Source organism: Zonotrichia albicollis, chromosome 15 (assembly GCF_047830755.1).
Source record: "Zonotrichia albicollis isolate bZonAlb1 chromosome 15, bZonAlb1.hap1, whole genome shotgun sequence".
NCBI lineage: Eukaryota > Metazoa > Chordata > Aves > Passeriformes > Passerellidae > Zonotrichia > Zonotrichia albicollis.
This window is the reverse complement of record NC_133833.1, coordinates 15,576,797-15,601,614: the sequence shown is the minus strand read 5'-3', so window position 1 is coordinate 15,601,614 and position 24,818 is coordinate 15,576,797. Positions and strand designations below refer to the sequence as shown.

At 42.7% G+C, this 24,818-nt stretch overlaps 1 protein-coding gene across 11 annotated transcripts in view; it reads right to left on the bottom strand.

Annotated features, from left to right (window-relative positions):
* The window catches only part of ANKHD1 (ankyrin repeat and KH domain containing 1), a 102,556-nt gene that overhangs the window by 16,114 nt on the left and 61,624 nt on the right, over positions 1-24,818 (bottom strand). For 10 of the 11 annotated variants that reach the window (XM_074552087.1, XM_074552083.1, XM_074552084.1 and 7 more), the window contains exons 15-29: positions 20,274-21,017; positions 13,560-13,705; positions 13,343-13,454; positions 12,128-12,273; positions 10,528-10,670; positions 9,521-9,734; positions 8,102-8,277; positions 7,187-7,349; positions 6,004-6,099; positions 5,600-5,716; positions 4,441-4,615; positions 3,673-4,126; positions 3,167-3,241; positions 2,288-2,434; positions 784-894 (exon numbers count right to left, since the gene is read on the bottom strand). In XM_074552087.1, the coding sequence (XP_074408188.1) occupies positions 784-894; positions 2,288-2,434; positions 3,167-3,241; positions 3,673-4,126; positions 4,441-4,615; positions 5,600-5,716; positions 6,004-6,099; positions 7,187-7,349; positions 8,102-8,277; positions 9,521-9,734; positions 10,528-10,670; positions 12,128-12,273; positions 13,343-13,454; positions 13,560-13,705; positions 20,274-21,017 (3,019 nt within the window). The remainder of the gene's footprint in view (positions 1-783; positions 895-2,287; positions 2,435-3,166; positions 3,242-3,672; positions 4,127-4,440; positions 4,616-5,599; positions 5,717-6,003; positions 6,100-7,186; positions 7,350-8,101; positions 8,278-9,520; positions 9,735-10,527; positions 10,671-12,127; positions 12,274-13,342; positions 13,455-13,559; positions 13,706-20,273; positions 21,018-24,818) is intronic. The other variant, XM_074552094.1, reaches the window with a different exon arrangement.

The following is a 24,818-nucleotide window of genomic DNA, read 5'->3' as shown; positions in this document are numbered from 1 at the left end:
GTCTGAACACAAGCTCTGCACACACACAGATCTCAGCTGAGATCTTTGGGCCACCACTGCCCCCAGACTTTAAGGTGTGTTGGACCTCTTGCACCCATAAGCTGCTTTCAGGCTTGCTATTGATGTGCACTGGCTCAATGCTGCACAATCAGAGGGGATTCAAAGAGGTTTCAGAAATCACAGCACTCACAGGTCCCCACCACCCTGTGGAAAGGCTGCCAGCTTCACCTAGCTATTCCAGTCTCAGAAACTTGGAAGGAACTTGATTCTCAGGGAATTGTTTGTCACTTAACAGGACTTGGAGGAAACCTGTTTAATTGTAAACATCTAAACACATGGAAAGGTTCTAAAGCAACACCTCATGTTGTCAAGGTGTTTTTTCTTTTCCCCATTCCTGCCAGGACAGCACATTACAACCCTGCCCATCCCCAGAACCCCCAGTGCATGCACCAGCTCTATCCCAAGGCTGTTTCAATGCTTTGGGTTTTCTTCCCCACCTCCCCTTCCAAGGCTCCTTTCTCAAGACAGACATCACAGCTACTCCCTCCATAAACCAGAGCTCCATGCTCTCCTAAGTTTGAAGATCACCTGTATTGCTCACAGGGTTCCTGACTGCCCCTTGGTCTGCTTTCACCCCAGCCCACTGGGACAGCCACTCAAGGAGGCATTTCTCTTCCAGGAGAGCCCACCCCAGTGTCCAGTCCCTCCCACCCATCACCCACAGCTGTTTCCCTCCCTCCCAAGGCTGATAAGTTTTCACTTCTCTAAGTGTCCCCAAGGTACCTTTTAGCTCCGGAGCAGCAGCGCCCTCCTCTCTGCAGCTGGAATTGCTCAATTGGTGTTGGCTGCAGAGTGTTGCTGGGGGGAGGGTCTTTCAAAACTCTGCCCACTTGCCTGTCAGGGGCACAAGGGATGTTTGGTTACTTTGATACACATCCCTTCTAGCTGGGGGTCACTCAGGGAGAGGGAAGAAGAATTCTTGTTGAGATCAGGAGAGGCTTTAGCAGAAGGAGCTCCTGGGCACTGCACCCACACATCCACAGTCACCAACAATGCTCTTTGGCAGGACATGCTTCCATCAGCCAGGGCACAGCAAACACCAGTGCAGAACCCTGGATGGGATGTTCCTCAGGGCACTCCTCAGGAAAGAGATAGGGAGGCTCTGGATGCATGGCTACAACACTGCCAAGGCCAACACAAGAGCAGGCAACACCCATGTGAACACTTGGGCTGAGCCAAGGAGACTCAAGAGCCCCAGGAGAGCAGGAGCAGCCCCAGGGCAGAGGGGTCAGGGCTGTCTGAGGGGTTCCTGCCTGCACCACTCCCCAGGTGGGGACCAGGCTGCCACCACACACCGTCACTGTAGACAGCCCCATTGGTGACACCATCAAAAGGCAGAGACCAAACCAGCTCTAAAAGTTCAAACATAAATTTTCATATTAAACTGCCTTTTTAACCTTTATTAAGAACACTCTGTGGTTTCCACTAATCCAAATGCACCAAGCCCTCTATACAATTACATTTAAATTTTCCAAAATGAGCCCATCTTGTCATTGCCACTGCAGAACACAAAAGCAGGAGGGTTTCCTATGTGCACCCAAAGCACCTAACTTTTCTTGCTGTATTCCTTTGCATGGTATTCCTATGGTATGTTTGTGCTGTATTCCTTTTTGATAAAGAGAACAAAAAACCCCTCAAAGCCAGATGATCATTCTAGTTCCAAGCAGTAGACAAGATAAAGGTTAGAGATACTGGGGTGTTAATGGCCATACAGTAAAACCAGGTACATTTTCAAAAGAAAAGATTGCATTACAGTGAAACTTTAAATCTCACTGCACTCACTGTCAGGTAAGACAATTTCCCTCTGAATTAGTGATCAAGGTCACTGCCCAAAGTACAATGAATTTTGGCCTTGAAGGGATCATTTGCCTCTCCTCCACTCACATCCATTCTGCCTTTAGTTCATCTGCTGTAGGGCTTTTCACTGCCCTCTGCTCCCTTCCCCTTTTATCTTGTCCCCACATCCTGTATTCCACTAAAGTCACAGGTTGTCTTTATTTTCTGATGCCAAACACAAGGTTATGTCATGTTCACATTAAGTTAGTGAGGAGCTACTACAAATTAGGGCTGCAGTTGGTTTTCCCAGCACTGCAAGGGCAAGCAGGGTAGATTTTCCTGTAAGTTAATTCTTCACTTATATAATTTTGCTGGACATTCTTTATTTGAGAATAATTTACAAGCTAAAAAGCTCACAGACAGTTTTAAAGCATAGTATTAAAGTCTTTACCTTCTAACCACTTCTTTCCAGCCTTCTTCTCTTTTCTGGCCTCTTTTTGGACTGGTCAGATTCAGCTTTACATTTGGAGAGCTCAGAGGCAGGGAAACAGACTTATAAGTAGTCGACAAAGAATTCGAATGACCTTCACCATCAAGTCTGGGAACAGAAATTCAGAATAAATTACAAATTACAGAATAAAATGACAGCATACAGCTTACATTCCTGCAGTTAAGCCTAGTAACATGAACTGTTTCCAGAAGAATCATGTCTAACAAGGAGGCAGAAGGATGCATTTAGCTTGTCCTGCTGCAGTGAACTGCACAGGACCCTAAGGCTCCTGCAGCAAACCTTGGATGAAAGGTCCAAGGCAGAAATAATCTATGTTCAAAGAACAGAACAGAGACAAATTCCAATTTTTAACACTCCTAATGGGAGCCCAAAACACACACCCTCTAACCACAAGGGTTGGTGAATCACTCATTCTGCATCTAACCTGAATCTGGGGGAAAAAGAGGAAAAACAAAAATATCCTCTCTTCCCACAAGTGTCCTAATCAGTCTGACAACAGCCCTGTCCCACTGCCCTTCTTGATATCACAATGTCTGTGTTCTTATTGAAGCTGCCCTCTCTGTCAGCCCAGTGTCCTGGGCTGATCAGCCTCCCTTAGTGCAGAAAATGGAAAGAGAAAACAAAACTGTGGGAGATCAGACTTGTATTACTTAGATGTAAAAACAAAGACTGCAGACCCACATGGGATCTAAGCTGATTCAGACCAATGACCTCTTCAGCAAGTGGTGCTGTAGAAGTTATCAGCACATTCCCAGGCAGCTGAAGGACCCTCTGAACCATTCATGTGGCCCCTACATTCCCTGAGTTCCTGTGACTCACCTCTGGCTCGACAAGGTTATATCAAACTGGCCGTCAACCTGGCAGGCAAAATGCTCAGAGTCTTCTTCTTCTCTCCTTAAAAGAAAGAGATTGCAAGTCAAACGAGTTAATGATGAAACACAAAACAATCAAAAGGCAACAAATCCACTTCTGTGTGTGGATGGTTAGTAAAGCTGGCATTTCCTTATTAAATTCCCAGCATATTCACTTTAAGATCTATTTTAACAAAGCTAACAATGCAACATGGATGCTTAAAAAGTGCAGAGAGAAAAGGCCATTTCACTGAAGTAGTATTAAAAACTGGCCAACAATGCCAAAAAAATCTTGTTCTAACAAGATTTTAAAGAGTTTGTGTTCAACAAACTTAGCACAGCTTTGCAAACAAAGCAGCCTCAGTCTCTCTAGGCTCTGGAATGTACAGTTGTGTAGACCTTAAGCTACAGAGCATTGACACTGGCATGGGTGGAACCTTGTGAAAGAGCAGGGGAGGAGCAGAGCAGCCTCACCTGGTGGGTGGTTTGGAAGCTGAGGTGCTGTTTTTATCTTCCTGAGAGGGGATGAGCAGGGAGGCATAGCGGCGCTCCGAGGAGTTCGTGTCCATGGTGAAGTTCAGCTCCTGGCTTTTCCCTCCACTGCTGCTTTCACTGTTGCAGTCTGTGCTGTCCAGGTTATCTGAATCACTGTTCCCACTTGCACCACCACCTCTTGGCTCTCCATTTATTTTATTTTTATCTGCTTTTTGCTGTGCTAGGGATATATGCTGATCTGGCAAAATTATCTGCATATTCTGAGGAGTCTCTTTTGTTTTATTTTTCTTATTTTTTCTGTTTGTGCTGGGGGTAGTCACCACATTAGCTCTCTTCTTCCCAAAGGCATTTGTGAAGGTAGTTGAAGTTGCAGAAATTCCAATTGTAGTTGTAGTAGTTGCACTTGGAGGCTCTATAGGAACTTCTTGCTCCACTGAAAGAAAAGCAGTTTATAAACCATCAGAACCCACAAAACAGAGAACTCAGTGCCCTCACTGGCTACACCACAGCTGATGTTATGCTCCTTGCAGAGCTGTCAGACTAGCACCAAATTCAGCTGTAAATCCTCCAAGAGTGAAAGACTTTTGTGAACAAAGGAGGGGGTGAAAAAATGAGCAAAGGAGTTTTGCCAGGCAGCAGCCATGTAACACTGCCAAATATGAGAGACCAGCTCTCAGATTTCCTTTACTTTCATGGTTAGAAAGGTGGCACCTCCACAATTACACTGTTCTAGAAACACTTGTTTACCTTCATCATCATTTTCCTCTTCATCATCATCTTCTTGTAGCTCCAGAGTTTCCTTAGGCTTGTTTTCTTCATCTTCTTCTTGTTTTCTTTTTTGTTCCTCTTTCTTCTTCTTTCTCTTTTCCTTTCTTTTCTCCCTTTTGGCTGCAAGAGCTTGTTTTCTGCTCTCCTCTCTTGACTGTGTAGGAGAAAAGAATCCATATTTAAACATTTCACACAGACTAAATTTTACTTATAATTCAGATCTTCCCTAGAAATCTGGGGGGAAGGAAAAATGAGAGAGCACAATGAACTAGAATGACTTTGGGACATACTGAATCATTACACAGAAACTGGACAGAGCTTATGCAACAACTGGACTAGCTGGTCCCAAAACTTCTAAGGAATGATAACAAAGTAATAACTAAAACAGAAGTATTAAAAAACCCCCACAGTTTTAATGGAAGACCAGAAAAATCTCTCAGTCCTTTCTCAAACACTTAATAAGCTCAGTGATATTTTTGGTGTGATGTCCATGTCTTTGATTCAAAAGCCAGTACTCAATGGCTCTAATTTTAAACTTTTTTTTTTAAATATATGGAATCAGTCATCTGCTGCACTGTTTGTGCACAGCAACTGATCCGTGCTCAAGTGCTCAACAAGTCCACAACCTGGAAAATTTAATAAACCAATGTGCAACTTGTCAAAAACTGTAAGAATTTTTATTAAGAGAGCCCACTCTAGGATGTGTTACTTTAGAATAATTTACTGTATTCTCAGCAAATGGAGAAGGGGATTTTTCTTTGTATCTGCTCAACTCCCCTGAGCAGAGGTCCATAAAATGCTTATGGACATTATTTACACCCACAGAAATATAGCATGAGACTGGAGACCTCCCTTACTCACTCATCCTCTGTGCTGAGGTGACCCCAGAGAGCCACTGCCTAAGGAACTATTGCTAAGTCCAGGCTTTCCCAAAAAGGACAATGAAGTGGAGGAAGCAGAAATCAGTTCTGGTTTGCCCCCCTCAGTATGTGCCTCACTTGGATGATACATTAGGGGAAGGAACACAGACACAGCCAGAGCATGAAGACTGACTGCCCCAAGAAGCATTAAAGGAAATGCAGCCTAGAGATTGACACACAGCTCAAACACTGCTACATGACAGCAAGCATCTACTCACTTTCTCCAGGTCTAGCTCCTTCAGCAGTATAGTTGCATTTTTATTGGCTTCTGCAGCCTGCTGGTCTTTAGCTTTCACAATTGTCTCCACACACTGGTGACACTTTTTCAACAGGTCCTGAAATGCAAATTTGTCTTACTACCACTGGAAAAACCAACTGAGGAGTGAGGCTTGCTCTACAATGAGATCAGCTCCCCTGTATTCATAAACATACAAACTATTCACAGAATAAGATCTAATGGTGATTTACTTCTAAGTGCTATATTAAAAAGGAGAGATGCACAAACCTCTAAATCAGATGTATGTGAGCAAACATGTACATTCAGTGTTTGAATACTTAAGAATTCCCCAGGGCTATTTTTGCTGGAAATTCAAGCAGGGTCTTGTCCCCAAGTCCCGCTCACCTTGTCCGTGATGGTGGCGATGTAGCGCATGCACTCAATGTCTGAAGGAAACTGGTTCACTTCTTTCACCAGGAACTGAACTACTTTCACATGCCCCTGGAACACCAAAGAAAATTCTAATCCTTTGTATACAATTGTCAACATTCATCATCAAAATATAAGTTTGATATCTCTCAGTTCAATGCAAAACACTGAAAATAAGCAACAACATTTCTGGTTTTTCAAGCTGCTGTTTGGGAAGAAGGGCAGCTCCTGCTTGCTCAGTGCTGACAGCACAGCCACTGCTCTGCTTCAAGGTGGCAAAGACAAGTTCCTCCACAAGTTACTTTTTATTTTAAAATACAAAAGGCAGATCTTCATGATTTTAGTAACAAACAAGACACAAGACAACCATCTGCACCCAGTCCACTCTCTTGCCACTCACCCCATGGTGCTGACTTAGACTGTTCAGTTACAGGCCAAGATCAGAAAACTGAACGTTATCCTGGCAAGCACATTCCTCAGCTCCCAGGGTACACTGTGCAACCACACACAGCACCCAACTGTTGCTTCTGAAGTTATGTGAAAGCAAGGCAGTGTCAAAACAGGGGCAAGCTCAGCATTTTTGTTTGTAAAAAAGCTGCACAGTTATTTGTTCCTTTGTTAAAGGCAAAGCAGCTACAGTTAATAAATTCCTCTGCTTATGCTCCTTGCATCCAACACCACAACTGATGGAACCACAACTGATGGAACCATCCCAAAGCAATGCTCTTCCTGCCAAGAAGAAAAGGCAGTGGGTGACAGAAGAGCTGACTACACAGTGTCCAATCACAAATATTAAGAACAAAATGAGAGAAGGACAAAGGAATCAGGACAGCTTATTGCAGACTGGTATTGTGTTCACCTCCAAAGCAGGACTGAAACGAGCAGTACAGACTGCAGAAATACGGAAATCTCTAACAGTCAAACCTTTTGCACAGTGTACAACTGGAAATTATAAAGCTAACATCATTCATGGAACAAAGTTTTTTAGCTCTCAAGAACTGGATCTTTGTGAAGTACAGTAACTATGACTTTGAAGCAGGTATTTTATCAAAGTACCAATTTTGCCATGTTATATTTGATTCTTCCAAACCCAAGCATTCAGACTCAAGACCAAACAAGAGGCACAGTTTTGAAAACATACAAGAAGTTGGTGTCCTACCTTACGGAATGCTGACATCAGAGGGGTGATTTTCCTGTTATCTGCAGCATCCACATCTGCCCCTGCCTGCACAAGCAGCTGCACCACGTCGTAGTGCCCCCCATTGGCTGCCAGCCACAGCGGCGTGTTTCCTTTCTTGTTGCGGACGTCGATGTGTGCCCCTCTGAAAGCACAACCCAGAGACATGGTGTGAGCAAAGTCAGAGAGCAAGATCACAAAACATCTCAGTACAACTGGATATAGAACTTTAATAACTAAAATACAATGGCAAGATATGAGAAATTCTGCCCCTGAAATTTGCTGTTTCATCTGCAGAGTAGTGACAAGGGAAATATTGAAACCTCCCTGACAGAAATGAGCACTCATTTCGTGTCACCTGATGCAACCAGCCACCTTTAAATGATCAGTGTGGTGACCACCCACAGGACAAAGCAGCCCCTTGAGGTTTTAGCAGCACACTGGGTTATGCTTGAAAAGCTCAAGGGCTACTTCCAGGCTTTGCCCCCCAAGTGACAGTGAGGAAATGCTCATGTGGGAGTTGCTGGATTCATACACAAATAAGCCATCCAAGCCAGACACTGCCTGCCTGCCTCTGGCTTAATTAACCCTGCAATGGCAAGGTATTCCAGGATAACACTGCAGAGTAGGGAACAGATTTAACACCCTATTTTCAAAACTTCCCATTCCCTTTGCTCTCAGGTGCACGAGGTATGTGAACAAGAGCACCCCTGCCACAGAGGAATACAGAACAAATGTGCCACTAATTATTAGTTATAACTGCTTTGGGTTGAAGGGACCTGAAAGCTCATCTTGTTCCAACCCTCTTATCATGGGCAGGGAAGCCACCCAGGTGATCAGGTTGCTCAGAGCCCCACCCACTCTGGCCTTAAAGACTTAATGAGCAGAAATGATTACCGGTTAATGAGGAGCTCGCAGAACTTGTAGTGACCCTTATCTGCTGCAATCGTTAGAGCTGTATCTCTTGAGGAAGGCACAGGTGGGGCATTCACATCTGCTCCTTTATCAAGGAGAACCCTTCCAACCTCTGCATACCCTCCTGAAGCTGCTTCCATCAGAGGTGTGAGACCAGTCTGTGCAAAGAGAACGAGTTACTCTGTGAAATCTGCACAACATATTCAGATAAGACATAAATGATTCCTACAAAGGGAAATCAGATTTTTATTTAGCTGCTTATATTTAGTTTATATTTAGCTTATATTTAGTTTCAAGCAGTCTCTTCCTCAAAAAAGACCCCAAAAACCCAACAAAAAAAAACCAAAACCCAACAACAAAACAAAACACCCACACACAGACCAACCAAACAAAACCAACCCAAAACCCAAACACTCTTGGGCTTTGATTTATACAAACCCAAGCAAACTGTTGACTAAGCACCACCAGATACCTGTCTCAACAGCAAATGCAAAGTTTATAACAAGATCTCTACAACAGAGGTTAGAACAGATTCAAATGAAGACACAAGTGTTTCTACAAAAATACTCAGAAACTGGCTTTATAGCTTTTCTCTAGCCTCCCTTGGCACTGAGACTGATCTGGGCCCAACTTAGTTGCCAGGTCAGACTGTTAAAAAAACTTACACCAGCTGCTAACATGCCCAACTGACCATTTGAGAGCTGGCTTTTATCCATATCCCCTTTTCTCCAGCCACAGTCATTCCAGAAGCAGGCGGGGTAGACAGACACAGCAATTATTTCAGCAGCCTTAGGAGTTACCAAAAATTCCTTTGTGCTGGGGAAATCAGTCTGGCTGTCTACACAAGCTTTAAGCTTGCTTTATGGCAGGAGACACAAAGCTGTCCCAGAGCACCAAAGGATGGGACCTGTGGAGCATTTCAGAGGCACAGAAGGTCACAGTACTGAAGCCACGGGTTCTACAGCAACGTAAAAGCTTTACAAAGTTTGACTGCACTACTTTGGTTGTAGACAAGAAGTCTGTTCTATACGAGAATCACAAGCAACACTATTCTCTTCCTGCCTAGACTTCACTTGCATGTAAAAATATCTGTATCTGTTCTGTTACTGAGTATCACGTCAAGTTAAAACCTGAAAAAAGTCTAGACAAGAGTCAATCTAAGTTTCATTATAAACTCAGAAGGACCAGTCAGCTTTTCCCTAATGCAAAAAAAAAAAAAATACATCATCACTGATGCTTTTTTTTATTTTTTAAAAGAAACCACACTCATTTCAGAACATTTAAGCGCTCTGATGTAATAACTCCTCTGAGCCCAGAGAAGCTCAAAGTTACAGGAAAATTTGAAGAAACTTGACGACTCAGAGGCAATAAATCATAAGGAAAGGCAAGTCCCTCACTTACCTTTGCCCTGTGCTCCACATTGGCCTTCCTGTCCAGCAGCAGGCTGACCACCTCTGCCCGGCCCTGGAAGCAGGCCAGGGTGAGGGCAGTGTTGCGGTTGGTCTCGATCTGGGCGTTAATGTCAGAGCCCATATCAAGCAGCAGCTTCACGGCAGGGACGTGGCCATTCATGGCAGCCAACATCAGAGGAGAAATGCCCAGCTTGCTGCCAGTCCTGGGGGAAAGAAACAAATTGCAGTGTCCACGGTAGAAGAAAAACTCTGGGAAATATAAGTGTATCCAAGAGGGACAAAATGTTTTGTTGGAAGTCAGAAAAGAATATGTTACCTACACTAAAAATATAGGGACTGACCTAAAATAGCAGCGTTTTTAATTGATTAGGAGAAACCACCACAGGGACTATATGCAATAGACAATTGCAATTTATAAACCAAGAAAATATATTTCAGCTGTTAGACAATGTAATGGCCAAAGCAGACATAAGCCTTAAGCTACATCTGATTTTTTCAAAGAAAAACATGCTTCTAGCACAGCTGCAGCTTTACCTTTCCCTAGTTAAGAGCTCTCTCACTCTATCTAGTGTTAGAATATATGTAAGTTTTCTTAAAACTAATACAGAGCAGGCTTAAGAGACGCTGCTGTGTAAATTTGTTCCTCTGCTTGAAAAAGACATCTTCAAACACACTGAGCTGCCCTGAGCACTTGGCTGCTTTCTTGACATTGTTCTATCTGGAAATAGTTTGACTTTCTGACCTCAAAATGGTGGAAAAGGGAAAGAATAGGTGTGCAAACTATAATCCCTTAAAATTTAGGTGTAAGTCAGATAAAGTTTGTGATAGTTAAAGGATTTAAAAGCACTAAACGTGAACATAGAAGATGTTATCAGTGTAAAAACACTGTTGCAAGGAGGTCTGAAAACACCTGAGATTGCAACCTGTGCCTCAGGATGGAGCCAACAGGGAGTGCCTGTGCCACACTGAAGCTCAGCTGCTCACATGGTACATTACCTGGAATTAATTTCTGCCCCAGCATTGAGAAGAATCTTGATGATATTAACATAGCCCCCAGATGCAGCAAGGCTCAACGGCGTGTAGTCAGACACATTCCTGTGTTCTTTGTTTGCTCCCCGGGCCAACAGCAAATCAACAACCTGAAAAGACAGGACAGGAATTAACAGACATATTGTGGCCTCTGCTGTTATCCAGGGAGTGAAGGGATGTTATCACTGACTTTCCAATGTGCTACCAGTTTCCTTTGTCAACAGACAGGATTAAATAGGAAAATCTCCACCCTCTTGTGCTTGACTTTTCCCTAGCTCTGTCCAGCCCCCCCAGCCCACGACCACAGCAGCTGAGCACTTGTCTGCCAGAAAGGTTATTTTGCCTAAATAAAACTGCAAGGCTTTAAAGTGAAGCTCTTCCTGGAAATCTTAAGTTTGCAAACAATAGATCTACCCCACCCTCATAATGTCTCACAATGTCTGAGCATCTCTTTCAGAAAATCTCATCTCACAACTTGAATTCAAATGACACTTGAGCCAAGTTTGGCCATCTCTATTATATGAACTATGCAAAAAAAAAGTGGCAAAAATCAGAGTGACTGATGTTAATGGAACCAGGATGAGGAAGGACTCCTCTATCAAAAGTTGAGAAATAAAATGGCAGAAAATTCAACCATTTTGGTAATGTACTCTAGTGGGCCTCAATTTACTATTAACATAAGCTAGGTGATTTCCAAACAAGCCAGAAAAAACAAACGCTCCTTGCTAAGCCAAAAACATAAGAGGCAGATTCTGCCATAAAGAAAAAAAATAAAGAGGAAGAACAGAAGACTTCAGTTGTTCAATATATAATGCTACTACTACAGGCTGTGCTCATCTTGCCTTTTTTATGAGAAGCAAGTTTGCTGTTAAAGATCTGCAATTCAAAAGTCAAATGGAAACTTTCCAATTTTGGCCAACTATTTAAATCCTTATATTAATCTACTACAGAGCTCTTGGCCATCCCCATGCCATTTTCTAAGGTACTATGCACATGAGTGAAATAGGAAAGATTTCACAAATCTTATTTGGACAACAATAAACACACAAACCTGACAGAACTCTGAAACATCCTTAAAACATGGGTACAATGTGTCCTGCATTGCATCTGCACTTACCAGCCCTGTGCATTATCACTAAAGCCATGTACTGCCCACACAAAATCCCAGCTTCTGCCCTTGTGTACCTGCACTGGCTGTTTCAGGTTTGAGAACAGGGAAGATGGATAAGGGAAGTGCTCAGTCAATAAAGTTATTCAATAAATATCTGCCTCCCTCACAGAAGTATCTGCCATGTGAGGATGCACTGACTGAAGAAAGACAACAAATTATCACAAGTGACTGTGACCATTAACTAACAAAACTGGGATAGGCAAAGGAGCGAAGAACAAAGACTTAAATTTCTTCTTCCTTTCTTGGAAGCGGAAAAAGCCTTAAATGAGCTATAATGAAACAGGTGATAAACCTTCCAGAAAAAAAGATGTATCAACAACAGAATAAACCAAACACTGCACAAAAAAGCCCCTATCTGCAAGTAACAACCCTTTGAGGATTGAGGATTGTCTGTACCTCCTGGCGTCCACCGGAGCATGCCAAGGAGAGCGGAGTATCCTTCGTGCGCTCCGACTGCGCTTCTATATCCCCACCTTTGTCCAGAAGAATTTCCACCACACCAACATGTCCAGCAGTTGCAGCCAGAATCAAGGGTGTAAAACCTAGTAACATGAGATTGTATTAAAAAGCAACCTTGAGTATCTCAAAAGTATTATTAAGGAGCAGAAATGCACAAATGGGTTGATTCACAATGACTTCTATTGATCATATCTCTTCCTCAGATTGGGAATTTCCTGCTGGGTGCCACAATCTCAGAGTCTTTCCCAACCCTGTTCTGACCCTGTCACATCGTGGCTCTGATTCCAGCCAAAGGCTGTTCAAAAGAAATTTAAACACTGCTTGCAGTGATCAGTTTGGATTAAGTTCTGACCAACTCCTCTCCTTGGAGAAGTCACAGCTTTCTGCATAATTACTGTTAAATTAAGCTCCAACCAGTGACCACACCTGCCCAGCATGTGTTGCTGACTGCCAGTGGTCAATATGAGCTCCAACACAGGTGGTGTGGTGGTTTTGTTCTCTCAGCTCTAAAAGATGTGAGATTTTGCTGAACTCTGTTTCTGAAAACAATGATACCCAACCTGACAACTGCCACCACCCAGCTCTGACAGCCATGATGTTTGCCCCCATCAGCTCCTCTATCCAGCTTGCTGAGGTCATTTGTAGAGGATGAGTTGTAAGGACAGAAGTGCCTCATGTTCCACAAATCTGCTCAAGATCACAGAATCACAGAAATTCTAGGTTGGAAGAGACCTTTAAGATCATCGAGTCCAACCCATGTTCTAACACCTCAACTAGATCATGGCACCAAGTGCCACATCCAGTCTTTTTTTAAACTCTTCGAGGGATGGTGACTCTACCACCTCCCTGGGTAGATGATTCCAGTATTTGACCACTCTTTCTGTAAAATACTTCCTCCTTAATTCTAGCCTGTATCTCCCTTGGTGCAGCTTGACACTGTGTCCTCTTGTTCTGTCTGTTGTTGCCTGGAGAAAGAGACCGACCCCCAGCTCACCACAGCCACCCTTCAGGAAGATCCCACTCAGGTGCAGAAGCTCACTGGCTTTGTATGACCAATATCACTATGTGAAGTGCAAGAAATCAGCTCAAATTTTGAAATTCGTTGTTTCAAGCTTTAGTTCAAGGTCAAATTGTGTTTTGGCTTTCACTCACCCTTCTTGTCTCTGTGTTCAATATTGGCACCACGGGCGATCAGCACAGACACGAGCTCCTCGTGCCCTCCCGCGCACGCCAGCGTCAGCGCAGTGTCGTGATTGCTTTCAGTCTTCACACATAGGTAAAAAAAAGCAGATATTAAGAAACAAAAAATAAAGACAACTTTTTTTTTTTTTCCAAGCCAATTCCCTCCCAGCTTAGCTGGATGACTCACATGTGCATCGATGTCCACGGATGGGTACATGGGGAGCACGGACTGCGGGGGCACATTGCTGCCTGCCGGCGGGCAGGGCTCGGGCGTCGGGGACTCGGTAGTGTGCGAGGAGCTGGTGGAGCCACTGGGCACTCTGCTGTTCACAGCTGAAAATGAACACCAGCTTATTAATCCACTCTTAGCAATGTCTCATTTTATATGAAAAGTATTAAGTTCTGTAAAACTGCAATTGTCTAATATCAGAATAGTAACGAGGGAAGCAAATTGAATGTTCCTAAAAACAAAAAGCGGCTTTGTGGCAGTTAAACAGTGTAAGCATCGTCTCCAAACTGTGATAAGTTAGAAAATAATTTTATTAATTAGTCTGTATGCATTACAAGTGTGAATTATGAAGGTGATTAGTTACCCTTTTCTAATTGTAACCTTCACTGTTAAAAAGAGTTCAATCATATGCTCAGTTTAAGCAGGCAAATTATTTATCACTAACACACAAATCTAATGTTCAAAAATGCAGTCTTCTTCTGCAATCCCAAATTTTTTCACATAAAGGTTAGTGCACACTTAGCCTCCAGAGAAAGTTTGCAGAGCAAGATGACTGACAGCAACTCACACTATTAATCATGTCTCAGAGTTAAACCAACCCAGGAAAGTGGAAGGGAAGCAGACAGGAGGGGGCAGTCAACAAAAATAAGAAAGCTGGAAACTGTCTGTGCTCCCTAAAATTTATTCTGATTGATGCACAGCCTGTAAAAGATGTCATCCTGAAGATCCAGCATTGCACAGGGACACAAGGAATGCAACTTTATCTCCTTTTTTTTTAAACAATGATTTAAAAAAATAATAATTGAGAATCAGATTTTTTTTCATTTAGTTTTAAATCAACAAGCAGAGGATATCCACTGCAGGGCCAGAACTCCTGCCTGCCTCTGTAACCTGATGAGAGTCCAAGTGGAGGCTGGATCCCTGTAATCAGCTGGGATTCCCTGCCAGGAAGGTGTAACACACCTACACACTGACTGGGTTGTGCTTTAGCTTCAGTAATCCCTGCTGACAGAGCAGCTGGATTTCACAAGGATTGTCACTGCTGGATTGCCAAATGTCTCTATTGTGTAGCCTCATCAGCTGGAACACCTGGTGAGCTTTAGTTATTCCAAACCACACAGTACTTAGCAGCATTCCTGGAAGAAGCAACTAAAGGAAAACTCTAACAGCTACAGGTAGGAAACAAGCAGCAGCAGCATTTTGCTTTTGTCCAAGTGCTAAGGGAAGATGAAGGATGAACTCAAACCTGTGTATGACCTAGAGAAAAAGTTTTGCAAACCAGCTCAACCTTCCTCATTTAATTGACAGATTACACACCAGCAATTACTCACAGGAAAATGGTGCAGATGGAAAAGTCCTAGCAAAAGCCCCAACATGACCATTAACACCACTAATGCAGCCTTACAGAGCTGCCAGAGCCTGACAAAGGAAACACAGACTGAAGCACAGCAAGGTGGGTCACTTCCACTGGGCTCTGCACACATGGCATGGGGCTCATGAAATTTGGGGAAGTTCCATTTTCAGTTGTATTTTCTAAGCAAACACTTGTCCTTGGTGCATAGGCAAAACCAGGATTAACATGTGATCACCACATTTAGGCAATGAAGTACCAGATCTGAATTCTTGTTACAACCTTCATGAGCAAACCAGATTTGAATTAAAAGTTTCAAATACAAAAGCTCAATATGGATTATCACTCACAGCAGCAAATGAGCATTAATTAATGCAATATGATTGTTTTCTTGCTCAGTGCACTGAAATAACTGGATTTCTACAGATGACTCCTTCCAAAATACTGTATCACCCTGTTAAGGATTTATGTTAAATCAAGCTGGTCCTTCCTCATGGAAGGCACTGGCTCAATTTTTTCAGCTCTTACAACTACAGGTACACATAAAACCACGTGCATGTGCTGTGCATGCAGAGCAGGGTGTGCAGAGGGACTCCACTGGAGCCAGTTTAAGGGTTTTAAAGTGATATATTCAGTGTTGCTGTCACAGGTCCCACAAATTCTCTGTATTTCACAACCATGACTGAAAATATCAAAGTATTTCTTACATACTTTAGATTTTCATGTTGTGTTTGAAGTATACAGGTGTGCACCACACACTTCATGTGCACAGCAATAACATTAAACATGAGAGAGAACACCAAAGGCAGTAGAAATGAAGATAAACCCTGCACTGATACCCTAAAATATGGTTTAAAATAAAATCTAACAAATATTCCTACAATGCCCACCAATTAATCACCCCCTGTAAAACTACTGAGCTTACAAAATAGCAGATTTTTCAAAATGCTGTTTTTTATTTCCTCAGTGTGGAGACTCAAGCTGGACCCATAGAGCAGCAGCATAATTTGTGGTCTGTGGAGCAAAAAAAGCCTGAGAACTTCTGCCTCCAGTTTCATGGGGCTGATTTATCCCAGCTCTAGTTACACAGAAAAATCCAGATTTTAAACTTGAGAATGACCTTGCAGCAATGGTTCCACCATGGCATTAACAGGGAATGTCTGTGGTACCACAGCTCAGCAGTGAAAGCAGCACTGGCACTGCTTGCCCTCGACTCCAGGGAAATACCAATTTTGTGACACAGGTTTTAGACATGTCCATAGACTTCAATATTCAAAAGATTTCGTTATAGAAAAAAAAATTACCCTACACAACAAAATGCAGGTTTCCCATGCCCTGCAAAGATTTGCAATGTTCCAGAGGGTCTCTGTATGAGTTGGAAGCTGAATGCTGGTCTTTAAAGACATGGATGACTATTTTCAAAGTCATTAAAAATATCAGAGGAAACATGAATAAAACAAAAGAAAGCAAGAACTTGGTATTTTATCCAAATACAACTCTGGAGCATTGACAGTGCCTGGAGCAAGCAGCTCTGGATGAGATTTCAGCTGCAGGCTGAAACTGTGGCTACCCAGCTGCTGCCTTGACACTGGCATACAGAAATACTGGACTTAGATTTCAGTTCCTCTTTCCTCAAAGGAATTGGGATTTTCAGGACAGAGAGAATCATCCTTTTTCAAGCCTGAGCAGTCTTTCAGCCTGTCCAGGCAGCTTTTCAGTAACCTGCTACTGCAGAGGCTTTGGTATATTGGAAACTGCAGCTCCTCTCGTGGCTCACCATTCATTCCTCACTGCAGATTGTCCCAGTAACCAGTTTTACTCCAATCCTCAGCACAGTAACTCAGAAGTCACCTCCCAAATCCTTACCTTAAAATATCATAATTCTGTATCATCAACTACAACCAGAATGTCAGAACCAAACAACAAAGATTCTCAGAACACACCTGAAATTTCAGTTTGGAAACATCAGCTCACAGGACGAGAGTGGGACAGAAAAGCACACACAGTCTCTTGACTAAAAATACCAGCTGAGCAAAACAAAGAGAAACAAAAATATTGCAGCTAGAGACAAACCCCAGCAACACAGCAAAGTTCCTCATCTTTAATGCCCTAAACCAGCAAACACTTTCAATTCAGATACTACAACTAAGAAATTTGCAATTGAAAATGCAGAAGGTGAACTGAAATGAAACTCCAAATATGCAAGACAAGAGGCTTCAAGAAACCAGATAGATACTGAGTAATGAAAATGATATCTGTGTTCCAAATTAATTTATTGGTTTCCCACTCTAAACTGCACCAAGTCTATTTTGTAAACCTGATTAGAATTTTGACTGTAGTAAGTCACAACTTTAATTGGGTGCAAGACTTTTGCAGCAGCACATCAAAATAAACTCCATTAACAAGCAAAACATTCTGGAGTGGAAAGAGTTGCCTCATTTTTAGGTTTTAGCTGACTTTCCATAAGGTACTTGGTTACTTCTGTGTAGTTTTACAGAAGAGGGGATGTGTGCCATGACTCACTGCCACTTTGCACCTTGACATCCACCACCTAAACACCTCACAGCTGACACATCCTGCCAGCACAATTGTAAGATAAATACTCCATTTATCTATGTTGTCACGGTTAAGTTGGTCAGCAAAATACAAATTTGTAGCTTCATAGAAATTGAAATTCTCCCTTATAACTGGTCCCGGCTGAGACTTGGAAAGATTTTCCTCCCACATCACAGAACCCCAGAATGGTTTGGGTTGGAAGGAACCTTAAGGCTCATCTCATTCCACCCCCTGCCAAGGCAGGGACACTTTCCACCAGCCCAGGTTCCTCCAAGCCCTGTCCATCCAGTCCCTGGACACTGCCAGGGATCCAGGGGCAGCTACAGCTTCTCTGGGCACCCTCAGGGCCTCATCACCCTCACAGGGAGGAATTTCTTCCCAATATCCCATCCATCCCTGCCCTCTGGCAGTGGGAAGCCATTCCCTGTGTCCAGTCCCTCAGGTCCTTCTCCTGGAGCCCCTTTAGGCTCTGGAAGGAGTCTGAGGCCTCCCCTGAGCCTTCCCTTCTCCAGGTGAGCCCCCCCAGCTCTCCCAGCCTGGTCCAGAGCAGAGGAGCTCCAGCCCTTGGAGCATCTCCATGGCCTCCTCTGGATATCACCACTGCTAAGGGAAACAGTAAAAGGTATTTCAGGGCAGAGGGAAAAATAATTTCTGTTCTTCTGAAGCAGTTCCCACCCAAACTGAAATATTCAGAAGGCACAAGCTCCCTAAACCACAGGCTTCCCAGGCACAAGCCCCTGGACTATTTTACCTAGCATCTGTAGTGGGCAGGTAAAAACAGATCTTGTAACAGTTTTTATTGCTCAAAAATTCTTCATAAAATTAAGGACTCTAGGGTAAGTGTGTCAGAAAAATGTATTTTACATATGGATCAAAGGGTTCAAAGTATGAGTAGATAAATCTACCATTTGTTTTTACATGGCTATAAATCTGATATATAGTAGGATTATAATTTAAATGGAGATCACTTTTACACAGTCTGGATGTACAAAGTGAGAAAGACATCTATCTTCTGACAGTTTTCTTGGAGGGAAGTGAAAGAGACTTATGAATTTTAGAAGAAAACATACTACTTTTTGCAGAAACCTCTGGAACTCAATAACTAAAGACTCCCCAAGTTGTGTTTCTGTAAATGTCATTTCTAATGCAGAAGATGGTGCTATTTGTAGTGATTTTTGAAATAAGTAAATCTCATGTCTTAGCAAAAAATGTCTCTAACTACTCAGCAAAACCAGTAGCTGTTTTCAGAAAGCAAACCAATGCCTATTCAACTTTTTATAATTATTTTTAAGATACAGTTTTTCTGGCTGTTTGCAATCTTTCTCCCTACAGCACAGTTCTCACACTCAGCTGGACTGCAGCTCTTTTCACAGTGGGGACACTGAGTTTGTGGCTGCAGAATGAGCTGCTGACCACGAGAGGGTACAGACTCCATGGCCTTGTGCCAGACACGTTCAACTCTCACCAACAGCAGCTATTCCAAAGATTAATCCCTTGTTGATTATGTTTTGTGTTAGCCATTCAAATTTTCCTCATTATACACTCCAGTATTGAAATTTTGAGTAACAAAAATTGAGAATGTATTAATGTTGGCTAGGTATTCCAAAGAGTACCACAGAGCAGGGAGGGAGGCTCAGAACAGGAGGAGCTAAAACTGATGCTGTATAAAATAAAACAACTGGAATTACAGTGAGGGGAGGACAGGAGCTGGTACAACCACCCAACTGGTCCACCAACCCTGGGCAAAGTCACAAGTACTCTTGAACTTGCACGAGCTTGATGCAATTACCATCCCAAAGGCTCCCAGGAATGGCTCAAAGATCTCACTGCACACTTCTGCAGCCTTGACATCAGAGGACACGGCAGTGACTACAAAGGGGCAGGGGGAGACAGACAGGAAAATAATGGGCAGGGGTACAGGCACAAGGTACAAAGAAAAGTTGAGAAACACTGAATTAAAAAATAAAACTACAGACCAAACAACACTGGCTATATCCTACATACCTCCAGCAGCAAACCTCAATCCTAGTCAAGTCCAGGAAATGAAGTGACCCAAAGTGATCCCTGTGTCTGCACAAGGGCACTCACACAGCCCCATGTGTGGGCACTCCCACTCCTCTTCACACCGTGCCAACACGTGGAAGGATGTTGGGGTTTTTGCTTTGCATCCAGCTAACAGGACACGTTTTTGCCATGTGGAACATCTAACCAGCAGATATTCCTGTACAACACCCAGGGTTTAGCAGGGATTCTGCAAACACAAGCCATCACAGAACGGAGGGGTTGTGCGTGGATTCCAGGCTGTGTCCCTTAAGCTCCAGCAGCAAGGACAGGGAGGTTTTTGTCCATGAAAGTGACAACAATTTGGCTTTTTCTAGAGATGGCTACCACATTGAAGAAAGTCACTGATAAGCCTGCACAGAAAATTCTACAGAAGATATAATTCTGTCATGCTTTTGAGTTTCCTAATGGACACTGCTAATTACTCATGATGAGGCTTTTTAAAGAAGCACAGAAAAAGATGAGGCCAAAGGGGCTAAAACAGGTGTCCAGTACAGGAAGTTTTGCACTTTGGAAAAAAAGATATTTAAAAGTATCATGTTAGAATTGGAAGTCACTGTTAGGATTAATAGCACTAATCAGGAACTTTATTCTTAAGCAAGTATTCCCAAACTGGAAAACCCCAAGACGTATTTGGAGGGAAGGAGAGAGAGGGAAACTGAGCACACAAATTAATGCAAAAATAGGTATATTTCTTAACCCACCTGCTATTAGGTCATCAAGAGTGTCGGTAAGCGTCTGTGCAGGAGTGGCAACCATTAATCCGTCTGGTTCTTGAACTAAGAGCCCCTGCCCAGCAATCTGCTGCTGCTGTCCTACATTCTGCTGATTCCCTAATGCTTTCTGAAGTTCAAGAGACTCTGTCCCATTATAACCTAAGTTACCAGAAAAATTACATTGCGGTGCTGGCAAAGGCTGGATAGGGACAAACTCTATTTGTTCAGCAGGTGGTGGAGACTGGTGTTGCTCATCATCTTTAGACAAGATTGTGTCAACCTGAGGTAACCCTGAAAAGTTATCCTCTGGCAGACCCTTATCAGCTTCCACTTCTGGGAAGACCCCTGTAAGTGAGCACTGCTGCTGCAGGGCAGGTGGTGTGTCTGTCTGACCTTTGGTCTCCAAATATTCTTTGGTAAACTGCTGTTGGGTTTTCATCTGCAACTGCCTTTCCACCTTCTGAAGCTCCTTCAATATTTTCTTCTTCTTCTGTACTTGTTCTTCTCTGTTCTTTTTAAGTTCTTCAATCTTATCTTTATTTAAAGGTTCACCTTGAATTAATTCCAATGATTTAAGTTGTGCTTTTTCAATAGCACTAATTCTCTGTCCAAGTTCATTCAGCTTGCCTTCAGTCTCTTCTACTATGCATTCCAAAGGCTGGTATGGGTGAAAAGGTGGCAGTACGTCCTTATCTGCTACCTGCAGGGAACTTGACTTCTGCTTGGATGCACCTAAGCACATGAAAAATGTTTGAAAAAATGCCATGCTGAAGATACCCCAAACCTCCCCTCTCACCCACCAAAAATAATAATAATAAAAAAATAAAATGAAAAAAAATCTTTACAACTAACACTGCACATCTGTCAAAGCACAGAAAGGTAAACCCTACACTCCATGTTAAGACAAGAAAGGACAAAGCAGATAGATGGAATTTCAATACTGATCCTCACATGATCCCTCTGAGCACAGCTACTTCAATCTTACAAGGAACCTTGAGAATTTCTGACATGGGTGACAATGCACTTGGGAAGGGGAATCAGCCAGAACAGCAAGGCCATTTACATGATCTACTGAGTTCCCAAAGTTCTTCTGTGTGTGCAGAGCTTAAATAAGAGTATTTTCCAGAGGCTGACTTCCAACAGCAAGGTTAGGAGCAGAAAGACTCTATGGCTGAGAGCAGACTAACCTGACAGTAAGATGATACTTTGAAATAGGATTTCTCCAAACATTGTAGCATTCACCTTGACATTACAAGCAGAACCTGCCACTGCAAACTTAAGTGCTTTCAAGTGGAGTGTGAAGTTTTAGCATCTTTTAAAAAACTTTGGGATCAAACTAACAATTTGCTCACTTCCCCTTCCAGTAACAAATGAACAATTCTGTTCATTATAAAGACTTTGAAAATCACCTTCACCAAGGCCCAGCAAAGCTGGGCAGCCCTGCCCCAATTGCTGACTGTCCTCAAGCAACCCATGGCTGCTTTCCCAAAAGGCACATCTGGGAAACTCTAGTCACATCTTCCTGAAAGGAATCTATTAAGTGCTGAAATTTTAATTATTACTTCAGTGTCAGAACTTCAATTACAAATGTGAAAGGTTTTACTCTGATTAAATAATTTTCTGCACAAATATTCATTTGCTTTACCCAAACACTGATATATGGAGCCTTCAAAACAAAAAAAAGGAAAGAAGGCTTGAAGTTTTACAAAGCAGACTCACATAATTAATCATTAAAAGGGGAACTAAAATGATGTACAGTTTGAGCCATGGTTTAATAAAATTACCTAAACATTACACAGTTAGGTGAAAGCCTGGATGCAAGAACTAAGCCATGGATCAGTCACCAGCCCTGGAAGGATTAAGTTTCCTGAAACAGATTTATTTCTCTCTGGGCCATCCTTCACCAATACACTAATTCACAAATAACTTCACTTTGCATTGCTGTCAAAACAAGAGTCACATACACCTCACTTTGAAATGAATCTTTTTTGGAGGAACTAATTGTAAGCCAAAGAAATGTGACATTTTTCTCTTATAAAGAGAAAGAACAAATATGGAAATAGAATTGGACCAACTCTGTACAGCATACCTTCAGCAGACTCGTGGGAGAGCAAACTATATCTAATTATATGAGAAACAACAAGAATCTTCCTAATCCCAGGAAACAGCCCAGAATCCCACAGCCACCCTTAAACAACCCCAGGAAACAGCCCAGCATCCCACAGCCCTGGGGCCACCCTTCAGGATGCTCCTTGTGCAGCTCTGAGCCCCTCTCCCCACTGTTCCTCTGTCTCTGAACCAGGGCTGAGCCCCCAGGCAATTTCTCAGCACACAATAAGGAATTTGGGGAAGTTCAGCAATCCCTGGCTCTGGGTTGGCTGGTGGCTCTTGAGCTCGAGCCTGCTTTAACCTCTTTGGCTTTGCCATGCACTCAGGGGTTATCCTTTCATTTTAACAAGTGGAATGAACAGGTTTGTGAGACCACTCTTGAGAAATGCATTTCTCACCAGAAATCTCTGCAAGGCTTGTCTATACCCTTGTTTTGAAAGGAAGCTGTGCTGCACTGCTAGAGTAACCAAAGTGCAAATGAACCCTGCCTTCAGCTGAGGTGGGAACCCTCTGTCCTGCTCACTGTCACCCCTAAGGGTCCTGTGTTTATCATTCCCATCCTCACTCAAGGCATTCCCACAGCCCAGCAGCTCTGGACACCTTCTATCACTCCAGGAAAGAAAAGCTGCAGTTCAAAGAGCCTCCCATATAATGAAGTATCAATGTTGTCCCTCTCAATCAAGTCTGAGCTGGGGAGAAAACAAACCTGTCATGGGAAAGCTTTTCTAGGAGCACAAAAGGAAGGAAAGAGCAGAAGCACAAACCCCACCTGGAGAGCTGGGCTGGGCTCAGACAGCAGCTCCAACCAGCAATCATCACACAAAGGTGGAACAGTTTCTGAGGACTGGTGTTAGGAGACCAGCTGGGCTCTCAAGTTCCAGAAAAGTATAGAAATTTACATTAATCAGCTGCTAATTAGATAGCAGGGCCACTTTTCAGGTTCCAGATCACCCTTTCTATGCCAGAAAACATCTGCAAGCTGTAACTGAAGGTATTGGTAGAGGATGAGGGGTAGGAAGAAAGATCTGCTAAACCTGACATGCTCACCAGAAGAGTCAGGTCAAAGCAGAGAAGTTACACAGTTGGTAGCTTTGAATATGCAAATATTGGATGTACTAAAAAGCAGCATTCCCTGGTTTAGCCAAATCTCCTGTATATTACAAAATCCTGAAAAATACTGTGTCCATTTTAGTACATAATTATGAACACACACTTTACACTTCCACTTTTGAAATACATAAATTCAGTAGGACTTAAGAATTCAATCACAGGCCAGATCATAATCATGTCAACATTAAAAAAAATAATATTTTGTACATTTATCTTCTGGGGGCAGCATCAGTCATCTACACAATCAACCTACTACCAAAATTACACCTAGCAACATTAAATTGTTAATCTGGCCTCTAAAGCAACTATTTTCATCACTTTTAGAAGACTTGTTTAATATGAAAGTAAGTTATTTAGACTGAAGATGACTGAAATCCAGATGTTGCCACACAGATACCACCTGCCATCCATGGTTACAGGAATAAAATTGATCAGCAAACCCAGAGTGGTTCTGGGCATGCTAGGAAAGCCACAGAGTAAAGGAGGGACTGATTCCCCAATTATTTTGTGAACAGCATCACCAATTGCTCTTTTATTTGCATTTCCACATTCCCACAAGTTCTGGTTCCTACCCTGTCCAACACAGCCTTCACCACAGCTCCTGCAGAGAGATCTTCAGCCACGTTTGTGACCAACATTTATTTATGCCTCAGGGTAAGACCTATCTGCCAAACACAAACCCAGCTTGCCATGCACTCCTCTGATCCCCCCCTGTCCCCAGGCAGGGACAGCTCTTTCCTATGGCATTTTCCTGCACTGCTCCCATACACTAAAATCATCTCCCACAGAGCTGAGTTGCAAGAGCCCCCTCACCCCAAAGCAGAGAGGACACCATGACCAGGTTTGAATGCTTCTGGCTGCAAATAACATTTAAAGTCCCTAAACACTGTGAGCAAGAACCTGCAAAAATACCTTTCAGTTCTGTAGTCCTCAGGTGGCTTTCTCAAGCAATTGAACTCTTCTAATTTGCATTTGCTTAGAACACATTCAGTATTTATACAGTTGCTGCCAAGGAACAAATCTGATACTGTATTTCCTCACCAGTGGTTATGATTCTCAAGGAAGTTGCTCTTCTAGTTCAGATTTATAATCCACAGGATGTCACTTCTCCCAGGAAAGAACTAATTTATATGCCTTTCAGTTGTATTAGACTTTATATTTTATTAGACAAAATTATTATTCTCAAAATTCTAATCTTATTAGACAAAATTTGTTAACAGCTCCTTAATTTCTATTGTCATTATCAAATGAAAAAAAAAAAGTGGATCAAAATCCAAACAGTAACGTTGAAAAGATTTTTTCCAGCATAAAAAA